The 14,023-nt window shown below is 48.7% G+C and overlaps 1 protein-coding gene across 1 annotated transcript in view; it reads right to left on the bottom strand.

The window, feature by feature from the left end:
- Nucleotides 1–14,023, bottom strand: part of LOC138516300 (uncharacterized) — a 1,253,275-nt gene that overhangs the window by 1,108,334 nt on the left and 130,918 nt on the right. The window contains exon 5 of the mRNA XM_069631312.1: nt 13,401–13,489. Coding sequence (XP_069487413.1) covers nt 13,401–13,489 — 89 coding nt within the window. The remainder of the gene's footprint in view (nt 1–13,400; nt 13,490–14,023) is intronic.

The following is a 14,023-nucleotide window of genomic DNA, read 5'->3' as shown; positions in this document are numbered from 1 at the left end:
ATTGGCTTGCCTGCGTTTCTGGGAGGGTGTCAAGCCCTCCGTGGCATTGCCTGCTTACTGTGTAAATCTTGCTTATCCCCTTACTCCCCAAACATTAGGCAGAGCTCTGTTACCCGTGGTGGGAGACTGGTGTTCTTGCTGATTGTCCCCATTAGTGCCTTCTCCCCCTATGAAAATGACCCTCCCATGCTGGGTTTGTAATGATTTGGCCCCTATTGTGCGACCAACGTATGTTGCATTATTCAGGATTCTGTTTGGGGTCTATATATGGCACCCCACGTTCTCTAGACCTCGCTGCATTGCTGTGGCTGCCCCCTGTTTATTTGTAGCTTCCTGCTACTTCTCCCATCCATGCGATGTCATGGATTGGGTATGTTTCTGTTCTGTGGCCCCTGGAGGGTAGGGGGTACGGAGGTGGGCCACTTCAATCTCATAGTGAAATACACTGTGTGATCCGGGGTGGAGGGGTTGGGGGGGCTAGGGTTTTTGGATGGGCGCTGTACCTTCTTAACTCCCATTGTCGGTGGCTGTCCCAATATTCCGGTCCTCCTCCTTAGTCCATCTGCTGCCGCACCCTGCTCCTGAGTCTCGTATGGGCAGCTTCTCTTCTGTTCTGTTCTTCTCTGGGCCATTTTGCGGTGTATTATCCTCCTCCTCTCCGGTTTCCCGATCAGTTGCTGCTCCGACCGGGGGGGGGGGACCTCTTCTGCTGTCGGGGGCCTGGGCACGGCATCTCTCCCCTCAGTATTTCGATTCTGCGCCTCAGCATTTCGATTCTGCGGTCCGCCGTTCCATTTGCCGCAGCTGTCCTTTCTGACACTTCTTGCTCCCAGCCTGTTTGGGCTTGATGTTGTTAACGCTGGTGGGCCCATTCCCTTCCCTCTGTTCTGGTTCAAGGGGTCTGCTTTCCACCCCGTTGTGCCCTCCGCCGCTTCTCCCGGCCGGAGTCGGATTCCCCTGTCCCTCTTTTTCGTGAGGTCCTCGATCGAGTGGAGTCGGGTGGGCCTTACTTCCTCACTTGTTTATGTTACTCGAGGTCCTGGTGTCAGCTCTCTGTTTCTCCCGGTCCTTGTCACTTCTCTCTTTGGGATTATGCTGCTCTCCCAGTTGTCAGATCCCACGGGGGCTCATGTGCATTAACACTTCTCCCTAGCTTTATTGTTTCTGCTTGCTGTTGCGGCCTGGCGGGAGAGGCGCTTACACACATCTACTTACTCTGGCTGCCATCTTGAAGTCCCAAATAGAATTATTTAATGTGTCCAGAGCTATACTGGGGATGGTTGAGCCCCACAGCATCTTCCTGAGTCCTCTGTCCAACATGTCAAAATCTGACAAAGGTATCTCGAACAGAGTAGCTTGCCTAAAATACAAGAACTTGGGAAAGACCTTTATCTTGAAAAGGGACACCTTGCCTAGGTGTAATAACAGAAGATCCACCCACCACTCAACATCTGTGAGGAACCTGAGGGCATCCTCACCTCTTTTCCCTCCCGATCCTCCTCTCAAGTGGCTATCGCTTTTGGATCCTGACCCTCAGGTTGGATATGCAAGGGAGGATCACCTGGGTGGAGGGAACTTGGAGAGTGAGGTGAGTACATCCTTATGTGAGAAATGGTATCCCTTATTGCCTGTTCTAAATTAACCTTCTACCCCTCAAGCCTTTGTAGGCTACTGTTAACCCTTCCCCTTTTCTCCCCCCAAAAAATCCCCCAGAAACACCATCTCAACACCGGGACGGAGGACACATCCTCAGTTGGGTGAGATAAACACATATCAGCCTCATATGTCATGTTATGTTATGTTCTGTTATTTGCATTTATATAGCACCTTATATACCATTGGTATGGTCTGAAGGCCCTGGTAGGTTAAACGCCCTTGGGAACCGAAGTTCAGGTCAGTAGAGAGAGTAGGGAGAGTCAACGGCGCATGTGCGCACCGGGTATGTGTGCAGCTGGTGCGGTATACGTGAAATAGCTGCTTCTTAGCGTTAGGTGTGGTGGTTGAGATCAGGGGTATGTGTTCGTTCTGGCAGGATTTATCCAGTCCGACTGGCTGCGTTAGGCCTGAGGAGAACGCCTGGCTGGGGGGGGTGTAACCAGCAGTGATTACTTAGAATGTTGGGGAGTGAGCGGGAGATGTTAGTATGAGAACATACTGTTAATTGTTAATACAAACACATATAAACCGCATATTGTTAATACAGACACCTATCAGCCAAGTACCAAGATGAGGAGCAGCCAACACAGAGTTATGCACACTTCCTTTATGGCAAACTTCCCCAAACACCATTTTGGTGTTGAGACGAAGAAGAGGGCTATGGAGGATTTTAGCCAGGCATGTCCAGTTAATGAGTGCTACTATGGTCAGGCAACTGGATAACAAGCCTAATAGATATAGAAATGCAAGCTGCACAGCACATGGGGGGGGTGGGACAGCAGACTGGAGCTTTGAGCCAGCTGGAGAAACAAGAGCGGAAGACACAGGTGCTGGAAGCCGTGCCAAGCAGGAACAAGGGACAATGGGGCCACAGCTGGCCAAGAGAGGGTCTGGAAGTCCTGCACACTCTCCATGTCAGGAGCAAGCAGCAGGAGCTGTGGGGTGCCGAAGCACTCCGGTCGCCATGGACCTCCAGGAGCATGAGAGGTGCTCTCTCTGACCTCTGCAACGGAAGATTGGACATATTGGAAGCTGAGCACAGAACAAGGAATGGAACGAGGCTGAGGGGAGCTGGTGCATGAAGCCAGTGAATGGAAACAGGGACCACTCATACCGGAGCGCTCTGGGAACCTGAAACAAGAATTTTCGGAATATCGAACAAACTGGAAATTGTCTTAAACACGTTTGTATGCTGAAACAAGTGCCTTTAAATCTCAAATGAATTGAAAGTAGTTACAAACACTTTGGAATTCCAAAACAGACGATTCTGCATAACGAACAAACTGAGAGGAATTATAAGTATTCATGAATGCTGCACCAAGTAAAAGCAAGTCATGAGCATTTCTGAATGGAATCAAAGCAAGGTGGTACAAGTAGCAAATGCCACAGAACTAACTGTTTGAGATGCAAGTGTTAGCAAAGCCAATAGAAACCCAAGAAGGGTATAGGAGAAGAAACAAGTATTGACAAAAGCTCAAAGTGTTCAAGGATCTGCAGGTTAAGAGGAAACCTGTATTGGCAAGAGCCAGAAGAGTACAGAAAGTGTAATAACGTGAATGGTGGACAATCAAGCCCTGGTAAAGTGTTGAGAGAGTAATCATGATGAAAGGAACACACTTCACTGTCAAAAGTAAGCAGTGGACATCTGTTGATGAAAAGAAGATAAGAAGGGGTACCGGTTGCGTGACCTATAATGGGTGGACAGTGTGGTCAGACAACTGTGCCTATACTGAGTGGCCCCCTTTTGGAAAAAGCCAATGAAAGTAACTGTAAAGAAGCTGGTGTTTTGCAACAGTCGTACAAGTGATTTTGAAGTCAAGCGACAGAACTATTTATGAGAAGCAGTGAAAAGTACTGATGACAAAAGTGTTGTAAGTGTCCCAAAGAATTGTGCTGTTTTTAAAGAGCTGGAAGATTTGAACTCTCAAGAAGGAAACCCCAATACTTTGTGAACGGTTTTGAACTGGGGAAGGGGAAGCTGATAACAAGCAAAGAGCTGGAAGAAGCACAGAATTTTACTTTCACCATTCATTTTGATGCGGACATCCCTACACATTGTATGCTGTTAATTGTGAGGGCAAGTATAGGTTTTTGCCTCAGACCAACTTTTGAGTTGCACTATCCTTAGTTTTCCTTAGGTAGGGAAATCCCACATTAGCATAGGGCAACTTAGGCCTTACTCCATCCTGACATTTAAGTTAATAAAACTTTGTGAGTTAAAACTTGAAACTGTTGTATGCGTCTACTTCATGATGCCTTCACAAATCCCTGAGAAAGTTGACTACCACCATGTCCCAATTGAGCTTAAAAAACTCTTTCCTAGTTCCTGAAATATTGAACCCTAGGTATTGAATGGTTCTCTGGTAGGAATCACCACACAAGGAACATGGTCCTCACTTTCCCCTGTAAGTACATAATATACAGATTTTTCCTAACTGACATGCAGACCACTGTATGAGCCAAATTCCCACAATAACTCTCCCACCCTAGGCACTGAGGTTTCATGGTTGCTTGCATATAGCAGGATATCATCCACAAAGAGGGATATCTCAACCATGTGGCTTCCTGGCTATTCAAGACCCATGAACAACATATACCCTCTTACAGCCTCTGCCAATGGTTCAATTAGGAGAGTGAATGGGAGAGAGGAGTATGGACACCCTTGCCTTGTCCCACATTGCAAAGGACACAGCCCCAAAGAAACCCTTTCACCCACGCTCTCGCCCGTACCAACCGAATAATCTTTGGGCCAAAGTCCATCTTTGCCAAGACCTCCCACAGATACCTTCATTTGATCGGGTCAAAGACATTGTTGGAACACAAGGATAGTATTGCATTATTTCTACGAGGTAGCCCAGCCACTTATTTAACCACCCCAAACAGTCTGCCTAGATTGTGGCACGTCAACCTACCCGGCATGAAACCGTTTACAGTCCTGGCTCATTTGATCCACAGGAACCAAACATGTTGGGCAATGCCTTGGCCAAAATCTTGACTTTCCCTTCAGGAGGGAGATAGGTCTGGATTCGTTGGCCTTCCACTGCTTTATATGCAGTTGTTGCATACTCTTTTCGATAAACTTAGATCCGTCTCTAAGGTATCCCTTTGTTTGGCCAACAGTTTTTTCAAGGGAATGGCATCCACATCTTCACTCACTGCAGTCTCGTCCCTTCCCGGCGCCGCAGAATATAGTTTTGCATAGAAGGTGGTTATAGTGCACGGTACAAATATCCTTTAACATTAATATTAACTTAGAAGTCCAGAAAGATATTTTCGATATCTTGATGTTCCACTCACAGGGTCTCCGTAGCGTCCCTTACAACCAAAATCCATCTATCACCCATCTCCTACCAACAATCTCCCATCCTTACCCTCCCCCTAACCAAATCGAGTGCTTTGCTTGATCAAAAGATAGTACCCTGAGTTTATCTTGGGCTGCACAAAGGTCCCTATGCCTCAGTGACGAGTTATTCGAGTCATCCTTTGCACCCTTCTTCTAGTTCCTTCACCCTTGCGTTCCGCCTTGTTCATGTGTTGTAGCTTCTCCCTGGCTTTTTTGTTCATCTCTGTCACTGCCACTCCATGCAAATCGGTTTTACAGGATTCCCACAAGGCCACTGCAATGGCCACTGTGCCCTTGTTCTCTTGGTGGCCTCTCCCAGTGCTTCTTCTATGCCTGGTGACATCTGGTGATGGGTGTTTAGCCACCACATCCCCTGCAGTCTCTTCCTCCTAAGGACCCACTCCAACAGGAGTGGCGTTTGATCAGAAATGCCTCTCGGCAAGTACTCCACCTTCCGCACCCTATGACGATTATCATTAGATATGAGATTCTCCTCATTGGCACACCTGCACCCTCCTTTCCTGTCACTCTCTGGCCGGCCTCCCTTGGCCCTCTTCCTGCTCCCACCTGTGAGGCTAAGAACCTCGGGGACATCCTCGACTCCACACTCTCATTTTCTCCTCACATCTCTGACGTCTCTAAGAAGTCAAACTACCAACTGCACCTCCTCAGAGGTATTCTTCATTTCCTCTCCTTTCCCTAGACGCTTACTGTCTCTAGAAATCTGGTTCTCTCCAGGCTGGACTACTGCAACAGTCTCTTTCTAAATCTGCCTGCTTCTACTCTCTGCCCTCTGCAACTCATCCAGAACAGGACTGCGAGACTTGTCTTTGGCCTCAATCCCTGGGATCGTATCTCTCCAGCTCTGAAATCTCTTCATTGGCTCCCAGTTGCTGCAAGGATTAAATTCAAGACCCATTGCATTGTCCATAAGGCTTTCTAGGGCCTGGATCCAAAATACCTTCCACTCTCCCTCCGTAAATACCTTCCCTCTCGAGCTCTTCATTCCTCCACCTCCAGCTCCCTCAGGGTCAGTCGCTTCTCCAAGCAATGAGTTGGGGGTAGATCTGTTAGCTCGGCTGGGGCCCCCTCTGGAACAGTCTCCTGTTGTAATGTGTCTTGCTAGCTGAGGGGATGACATCACTGTACATGGAATGTAGTGAGGTCAGTGTGAGTGGAGTGTTGGTGTGTTGTGATCTGAAGAGGATTCTATGCTTGGCAGTTGGAGGTATGCTGACTTGGATAGGACATGCCAATGTTTTGTTCCTGTCAATTGAACTACAATAAACTTACTTAATAACTTACCTGCTGGTTCGGGTGTTCATCAACTTCCAAGTTATTACACTGGCGACAAAGGTGGAATCTCTGTTGAGGAGGGGACAGTTCAGAAACAGGAAAACATTGCCCTCCTGTGAATTCATGTCCATATGCCAAGTTCACAGCAAGTTGGAGCCTGAGGTGTTTTAATTGGGCTGCCTAAGATTCTTCAGCAGGCCGGGTGGTGCTGAAGGTGGAGCTGGGTCGGCACTCAGGTTGGGGTGCAGTGCTGTTTGACCCTGTTGCCCAGAAGCCGCTTCGCCCAGCGACCAGGTGGTCCTGGGGGTGTTATGGGCAGCTGTTTGGCACACTTGTCAGTGTGCGGGTAGGAGTGTCGCATGGTGGACGCTGGTGGTGAAGGAGTTGAAATTGTTCTCCAACCGGGTAACCGGTACAGTCGGGTGAAGTGTGGACTGTGCCTAGTGCTCGGCCCAGCATGCTGCGGGCGTTTTCCATGTGCTGGGAGCGTCACCAGGAGAAGCGGCACTGTACGCTCTGCCACGGAGGTGGTGTGGATTGTAAACAGCGGGATTTGTCGGTGCAGCTGCATCCGAGCTGCCGGGAGGAGCCGCCAGAGACGTGCCAGTGTCCGGTATGTCTGGGAGGCGCTGTGCCTGGAAACAGCATGAGCAACTGGTGCAGCGATGTCGAAGCCGCATTGGATGCGTTGTTGTCGGGCGGCAGCTCTAGCAAGTATGGAGGGTTCCGAACTGACTCATGCTACGTCCCCATGTATTGGGAAGCGTGTCCCCAGTGTTTCAGGGACCCGCGATGTGTCTCCTGCTCAGTATCGAGTAAAATGATGACGTTGGTCCGTCATCATCATACGTTCCAGCGTGAGGAGCTGGAACGCGGAAGGGAGTTTGAATGAGTTGCCTGTTCTGCGTTGTTATGCAGGACGCTGGTCGATGATCCAGGAACAGTGCTCGCAAGTGTTGTGGGTCATAGTGATCACGAAGCACTATCATGGCGATTCATGCATTTGGGACGATGCGGGTTGTCAGTCGAGCAGACCCGCCTGCATGGGAGGCTCATGTTCGGAGCCGCAGGTTCGGGTTGCTGCAGTACGGGTGTCAGATTGCTGCAGGTCCGTTTGGGCAAATACAGATTAGGATTTTCCTGTGCCCTGTAACTGGTGTTGTGTGCTGCGCAGGCTGGGAAGCAGTGGAGATTGGATCACTGCGGTCTGCTGCCATGAGCGGAATCGTCTCTGCCTCTGGGAACATTAATCTCTTGTGAATTGCTATATGTTTCATGTGCCGGCTGTGTCGGGTTACTGTGTGAGTGGATTGTTGTGGGCCCGTGTGAGTTAGTGTGGATACGCGTGCTGGATGTTGGTATTAGTGTAAGTGGCTGTTTGTTAGGGTCGTGATTGTGGTATGCAAGTCTCTGGTGAGTGAGAGCTGTTTAATGTTTTGCTGTTGTGTTAATGTGCTAAAAAATTGCTACGTATTTTTGGTGAATAACAATTTCTTCCAGGTGGACTGAACGTTTGGGATATTGACTTGTGGGTGGGGGCACTCACATTTTCTGATCAGTTGTGGCGTCTTGATTAATGTGCTTAAGGACTAACAATGTTCTATTTACAGGATGGGTTCCACCTTGGGTTTGGATGGACTCGTGGGTGGGGGTGCCCGCGGGTATTGGTAGTTCATCGGGCAGTGATTTCAAACCAAGGTGCTTTTAAGCATTTCTAATCCTATTTGTTCAGTTATGTTATCTGTAATCTTTTGTAGCACTGAATATGCGTATGCAGTACAACGTTATCTTTTTTGCAGTTATGAATATGGTGTGTGAAGGTGCATACGGAGTGTGGAGGTGACTCAATCCTTATCGTGAGTGTATGTGAGGTGTGCTATTGTTTCAGTGTGCCTCTGTTTGGGGTTCCAATAGCAACCTGCAAGGTGGGGCCATTGGGTAGGTCCCATGTTGGTGAAGGGTCCTGCTGTTTTGCAGGTGGTTGGACCAGGGGTCCAAGGTTAGTAGTGTGGTGTCCTGCGTTCGTGCAGCTGCTGGACCTGGGGTCCATGGTATGGAGTGGTGTGCTGCGGGTGGCAGTAGGCGGGACCTGGGGTCCAAGGTATGGAGTGGTGTGCTGCGGGTGGCAGCAGGCTGGATCTGGGGTCCTAGGTAGTAGTAGGTGTACTGCGCTTTGCAGTAGGCTGGACCAGGGGTCTGTGGTGGTTGGTGTGTGTTGGTGTGTGTCTGGTTTAGGTGGTTGGTACTGGTTGTGTTTCCGCATTCTTGCGGGTTGTGTTCTCGATTGTTCTGGGTTTTTGTGGTGTTGTGGTACCCTTAGGGGTGCTGTGGTGAACTGTTTTGCGTTGTTGTGCTTGTTGTTGCTCTGTTGAGCTGTGTGGTTCGTGCCCGGGGGTGGCAGCCCTGGTGTCCTAGGGGGCATACTAGGACGGAAGGAGGTTTGTGCACTGAGGGATGTGGATTGTTAGGTAGTTTTTCATGTGGACGCTGGGTCGTGGCAGGACCTAGGTTCCAAGGGGCAGCTTGGAACAGGTGGAGGTGCTTAGTTTGTTATTTTTGTTTCTCGGAGGTTGTCCAGTTCTGTTCTGGGAGGAGAGAGCCCTTAGTATATTGCGTTGGGTTTCTCACTGTTTGTTTATGGAGGGAGGACTGGTGTTGTAGTTGGGTGTTGGAGTTGGTGTTGGGTGTTGGTTGACATGGGGTGTCATGTTTCCTAATTGGCACAGTTGTATTCTGGGGGTGCCATGTAGGTATTGTTGGGTTCTTATTCTTTTGGTGGAGCACTTTCCTTTTTCCTAGATTTACCTTGTAGTGTCCGGGGTTTTGGTGTTCTCTGGGGGCAGTTCTTGTCGCCAGTGGTGCTACTAGTTGGTGCATTATGTGCTGGCCACACGTACATGTGGGGGTTTTGTCTGGTGGTGGTTTTGGTGTGCAATTTCTCTGATTTCAATAAAGGAAAGGAGGGAAATGTGTTGTAATGTGTCTTGCTAGCTGAGGGGATGACAGCACTGTACATGGAATGTAGTGAGGTCAGTGTGAGTGGAGTGTTGGTGTGTTGTGATCTGAAGAGGATTCTGGCAGTTGGAGGTATGCTGACTTGGATAGGACATGCCAATGTTTTGTTCCTGGCAATTGAACTACAATAAACCTACTTAATAACTTACCTGTTGGTTCGGGTGTTCATCAGCTTCCAAGTTATTACACCTCCCTGCCACTCTGAAACTTGAGGAGAACCATCTCCGGTTCTGGAAGGACCTCAATACCTTTCTCTTTGCTTCTGCCTTCGCTCTCCCCCTCCCCTGCTGATCTGTCTGCTTCGGCACAGTTTACCTGGTTACCTTGTGATTTAGGGCCCAGGTCCCTGCCCTCCCGGCCACACACCCACACTGCCTCCTGGCAGCTCTTACACTTCTGTAACCCTAAAGTCTCTTTAACTGCACTTATCAGACAACCTGTGTCTGTGCTCTACACCTGCACTTGCCACCTTGATGGCTGCACTACCATTTGTTGTTGTTATCCCTTGCTCAGCACTTTCCATTTCTCCCCCCACCCTTGCACGCTTTCCCCCTTCCCTCTCCCCTGCACTTGCATGTTCTCAAGATAACTGGGCCTAGTAAGATCGTTGTTTTGTCCTCCTTTGTTCCCCTGCCTTGCCTCGTTGTGCACACTTGTGATTGAGCGCGACACAAATAAAATATATCATATATGTAGTGAAAATATCACCAATCCTGGACAGAGATCCGTGTGCCCCTGAGTGAAATGAGAAACAGCTCCCTGTAGGTTGCTGTGCCCTCCAGACGTCTAGCAGACCCAATGATGCCACCCATTAGTGAAGTTTGGCCGCACTTGTGGCCCTGGCTACATCCTTGGTCCTCCTGTCTTTGTCTGTGTGCATGGTATCATTGCAATCCCCCACCAATCAGGATTGTATCTGATTCATGCTCAAGGATCACGTCCCTCAATCGCCCATCAAGGCATCCTTAACGGGGGAGAGAAGGAGCATAGTAATTTACTAAGGAGACCAATTCCTGTCGCATTTTACCCACTACACATATGCACTGCTCATCGGAATCAATTGTGATGTGTTTGGTAACCCATGGCACCATCTTTTTGATCATAATGGCTACTCTTCTGCAACCCCTCGCAAACTCTGCATGGAACAACCAAGAATATAAATTCCTTCCTACAAAACGACAATTTGTTCCTCTAAGGGTTGGGACTGCTGAATCATAACCACATTGGCATTATAGCGTTGTAGGAAATGCTGTACCACCCACATTTCTATCTCATCTCCCAGCCCGTCCACATTTCAAGTCAATAGCCTCGATGTTTCCAGAACACTATACACACCAACGGCACGTGCCTGGCATCCATTCTGCCTCCTGAGACAAGATGACCAAACACTCATGGGGCCCCTCCCCATCACTGCCCCTCACCAGAAATCTTTGTGCCCCCTTGTGAAGACCCCAAACAATGCTTCCAACCCCTAGAAGCATCTGTTGCCCACCCCTTATCCCTTAATCGAACCCATAGCCCTACCCAATGAACCAGTCTCCCCTTCCAGAACAAACAATCACACCAAGAAAACAACGCCCCCCCCATTAGAGCCGCCAACGGCACAGCATAACCTTAACACTTAACTAGACTTGGTGGCAATGACTCCTACTGATCCCTTAGTTAGAACCCCCCTCCTCTCATCGTCCTCCTGCCTTGCCCCAAGTTCCTCTCCCCCTCTCCGTGTGCCAATCAGAGTCACCGCCCATATCAGGCACTTGTCCCACTTCAGGATGTCCCCTGCATACAACCAATAACGCCCCCCTGAAAGCCCTTCATCTCCTGAGACTGCATTCCTGCTCTCATCCATCCAAAGAGGAGTTTCGCCACCCCTGAATACAACGGAAAGGCTGACACTTGAAATATCAAGTTCCTTCAGTGGAGTGATCGAGCCTTAGAGTCCCATCGTCCCCTGCCCTTACTCTCTCAAGCGGTCCAACCTCAAAGGCCATGGCAGTTTTACTCAAGATTCCCTTCCCTCCAGTTTGGGAAGACCGATCTCCCCCTTCCCACTCTTCGTGGAGTAACAGTGCCAGATCCTCCTGTGTTTTCGAACCGGTCCCACGCATCTCCAGGAGTGCTGACAAAAAAAAACAATTGTCCCTTCGACAGAAGCTTTGCCAGGAAGAGGAGCATATATTAGACGTCTCTCTTGCACAGTTCATGCTTTATTTCCTCAAAGGATTGTTGTTGCCTTTGCACCTCTCTCGTAAAGTCAGGGAACAATATCACCCTGGCATTGCCAACCATCAGCAGGCCCACATGCCTTGATTTCTGAAGGATAGCATCTGTGACAAATTAGGAGTATTCATCACTTTGCAATTAGGGGGAGTCACCCCCTTTGAGGCAAGGGAGGTGAGCCTGCTCTGGAAGATCCTCCCTAGGCGTCTGGGCAAGTGGGACCTCACTAGGAGGGACTCCCCCTTAGGAGAAAAGGACTCCCATTCGCAAAGGCTATGCAGGGCACTTTATCCGCATATATGGGACTGCCTCTCCAAAACACTGTGTCGTCCTTCTGTTTGGCTATAGACAATGTTGAATCAAGCACGCTGTCTGCACGAAAAGTGACTACCCCTTTAAGAAAAAGTTTGTATGAAAATGGGACGAGGAGAGGAGAGAGAACGGTACGCAGGGGAAGCGCCCTTACGCTACAAAGCAGTGGAGAGGCGGAGCAAAGTATGGCGCGGGACCCATAGTACTCTGAGAAGCAGCAGACACAAATCGGAGGTGCAGAGCCCTGGCAAAGTGGACAGCGGGGAAGCCGCTGTCACAACAGGGAGCAAGGAACCAACCAGCGAGGTGGCTAGACCACGCAGGTGTCGTGGTGGGGCTGGTGCCCGGATAACACTGAAACCTAGACAACCAGGAGCGTGGAAAGCTCCCATCCGCTGTCATCCACAGAACGTGGCAAGACGCAGAGACACCGAGATTGGAACAAGCGAGTAGGCCGAAAAGAGGAAGCAAGAAGGCAGACTAACCTGCCTGAGTGAGTGCCGAGCAGCGTGATGTCACCCACAACAAAGACAGGTGCTGGGGTGGCCTGGAGTAGCGGGAGGCCACCAGGAGAGTCTGTAATAAAGTGCAGCGACTGTGAAGGCCATTGGGGCAATAATGGCATAGAGAACCAGCATCACAAGATAACAAAGGAACTGTTTATAACAATAAAAATAACTGAAGTTTTAAGAAAGTGGAGATAAAGACCCTGGGGGAGAGAGAAAGAACCCCATGAGATAACTCAAAGAAAGATAAGTGCAGAAGAGTGGAGAGACCATTTAACTAGAAGTTATTGAACGTGTTACGAGTTAAGAATGGAGAGTGAGATAAACAAGGAGGAAAATAGCACATTAAGGAGACCCCAGAGCTGGGGAACTCGCAAACCTGATAAAGCAAGTGCTCAACATAAAGCGAAAGGAAGATGTTTGGGAGATGAAAGGAAGATGTTTGGCTGGGCGCAGGCCGCTCACTGCCTTGAGGAAGCCGCAGCCACCATCTTGCCTCTGCCTAGCTCCCTGCTCTTGAGCCCCTCCAAAGGCTCTCCGGCACCCACTGGGTACAGCATGGGGCTCCAGGGGATAGCACCAGAGCCCAGGGAGTACCCCACTACAGATTTCAGGATCCAGATGGGCTGCAGGGTATTACCTCACAATTACATGCAGGAATTGGGGCTGCACGGGGGCTCTCTAGGTTTGCATCCACTCTGTGCGGCTGCCAGTCATGCTACAACTAGAACCAACTGTTCTTTGGTGGGGAAATCCATCTTCCACTTTATAAACTATGAAGGACTGCACATGTGGATTTTGTTTCACTTTCCACAATATTCAAGATGGAGTCTAACAAAAAATGGCAGAGGTGGAAATAAAAATAACACACAAATTGAAATGCTTGTTCTTTGCCACGTACAAAGTAACATTGGTTTTTAAATAGAAACAAGAAGGCCGCTATACAAATACTTTTTATTTGTATCTATTAGTCTTGGTGGACCGAACATATTTGTCATCAGGCATAGTTTTCACAAAGTAAATTGATTTCAATAAACAGAGCCATTACTCACCCCAAGTAGGCGTGCATGCTATTTATGGTGTCTGGAAATGGCTTCCTACTCTCCAAATCAGTAATCCCAGCTGCTCTCAAAGTGTCTTTCTGTTAAAATGTTGAAAACATTTATCAAAATCAAGTCATCATGAATGTGCCTTATGCGTCACACAGTTCATTACCCTAGCTCTTGTTTATTTGCTACAATCAATAGATCGATATTGACGAAATGTGTCTACCATACAGAGGAAATATGCCATTCTTGTTTTCACAGTGTGATTGTGTGGTTTGAATTATCCTAGTACATCTTAAAGTACTGCTCTTAAAATTGGGCAGTAAGAGATAAGGAAACGGCTTTCAATTTTAATGACACATAACACCACCACAGTATAGCAAATACTTTCCCTGTTGCTATATGGGTGCTCCCTGCCTATATGAAAGAAATTAAGCAAGCACTTACCTGGATGACGCAGTCATCTCAGGATGAGATGTCTGCGAAGGACTCCCTAAGAATATCCGACCCCTGGGTAAAAATTGGGTGTTGTGTAAACTAAGGTAAACCCTCTTGAGGAAGAAAATCCTTTGTGAATTGTAGAGTAGAAAGGATGTCAGGATTCTGGGCCTCATCATAAGTTGGGTAGC

Source organism: Ambystoma mexicanum, chromosome 6q (assembly GCF_040938575.1).
Source record: "Ambystoma mexicanum isolate Mex_15411 chromosome 6q, UKY_AmexF1_1, whole genome shotgun sequence".
NCBI lineage: Eukaryota > Metazoa > Chordata > Amphibia > Caudata > Ambystomatidae > Ambystoma > Ambystoma mexicanum.
This window is presented reverse-complemented; position numbering and strand designations above follow the sequence as displayed.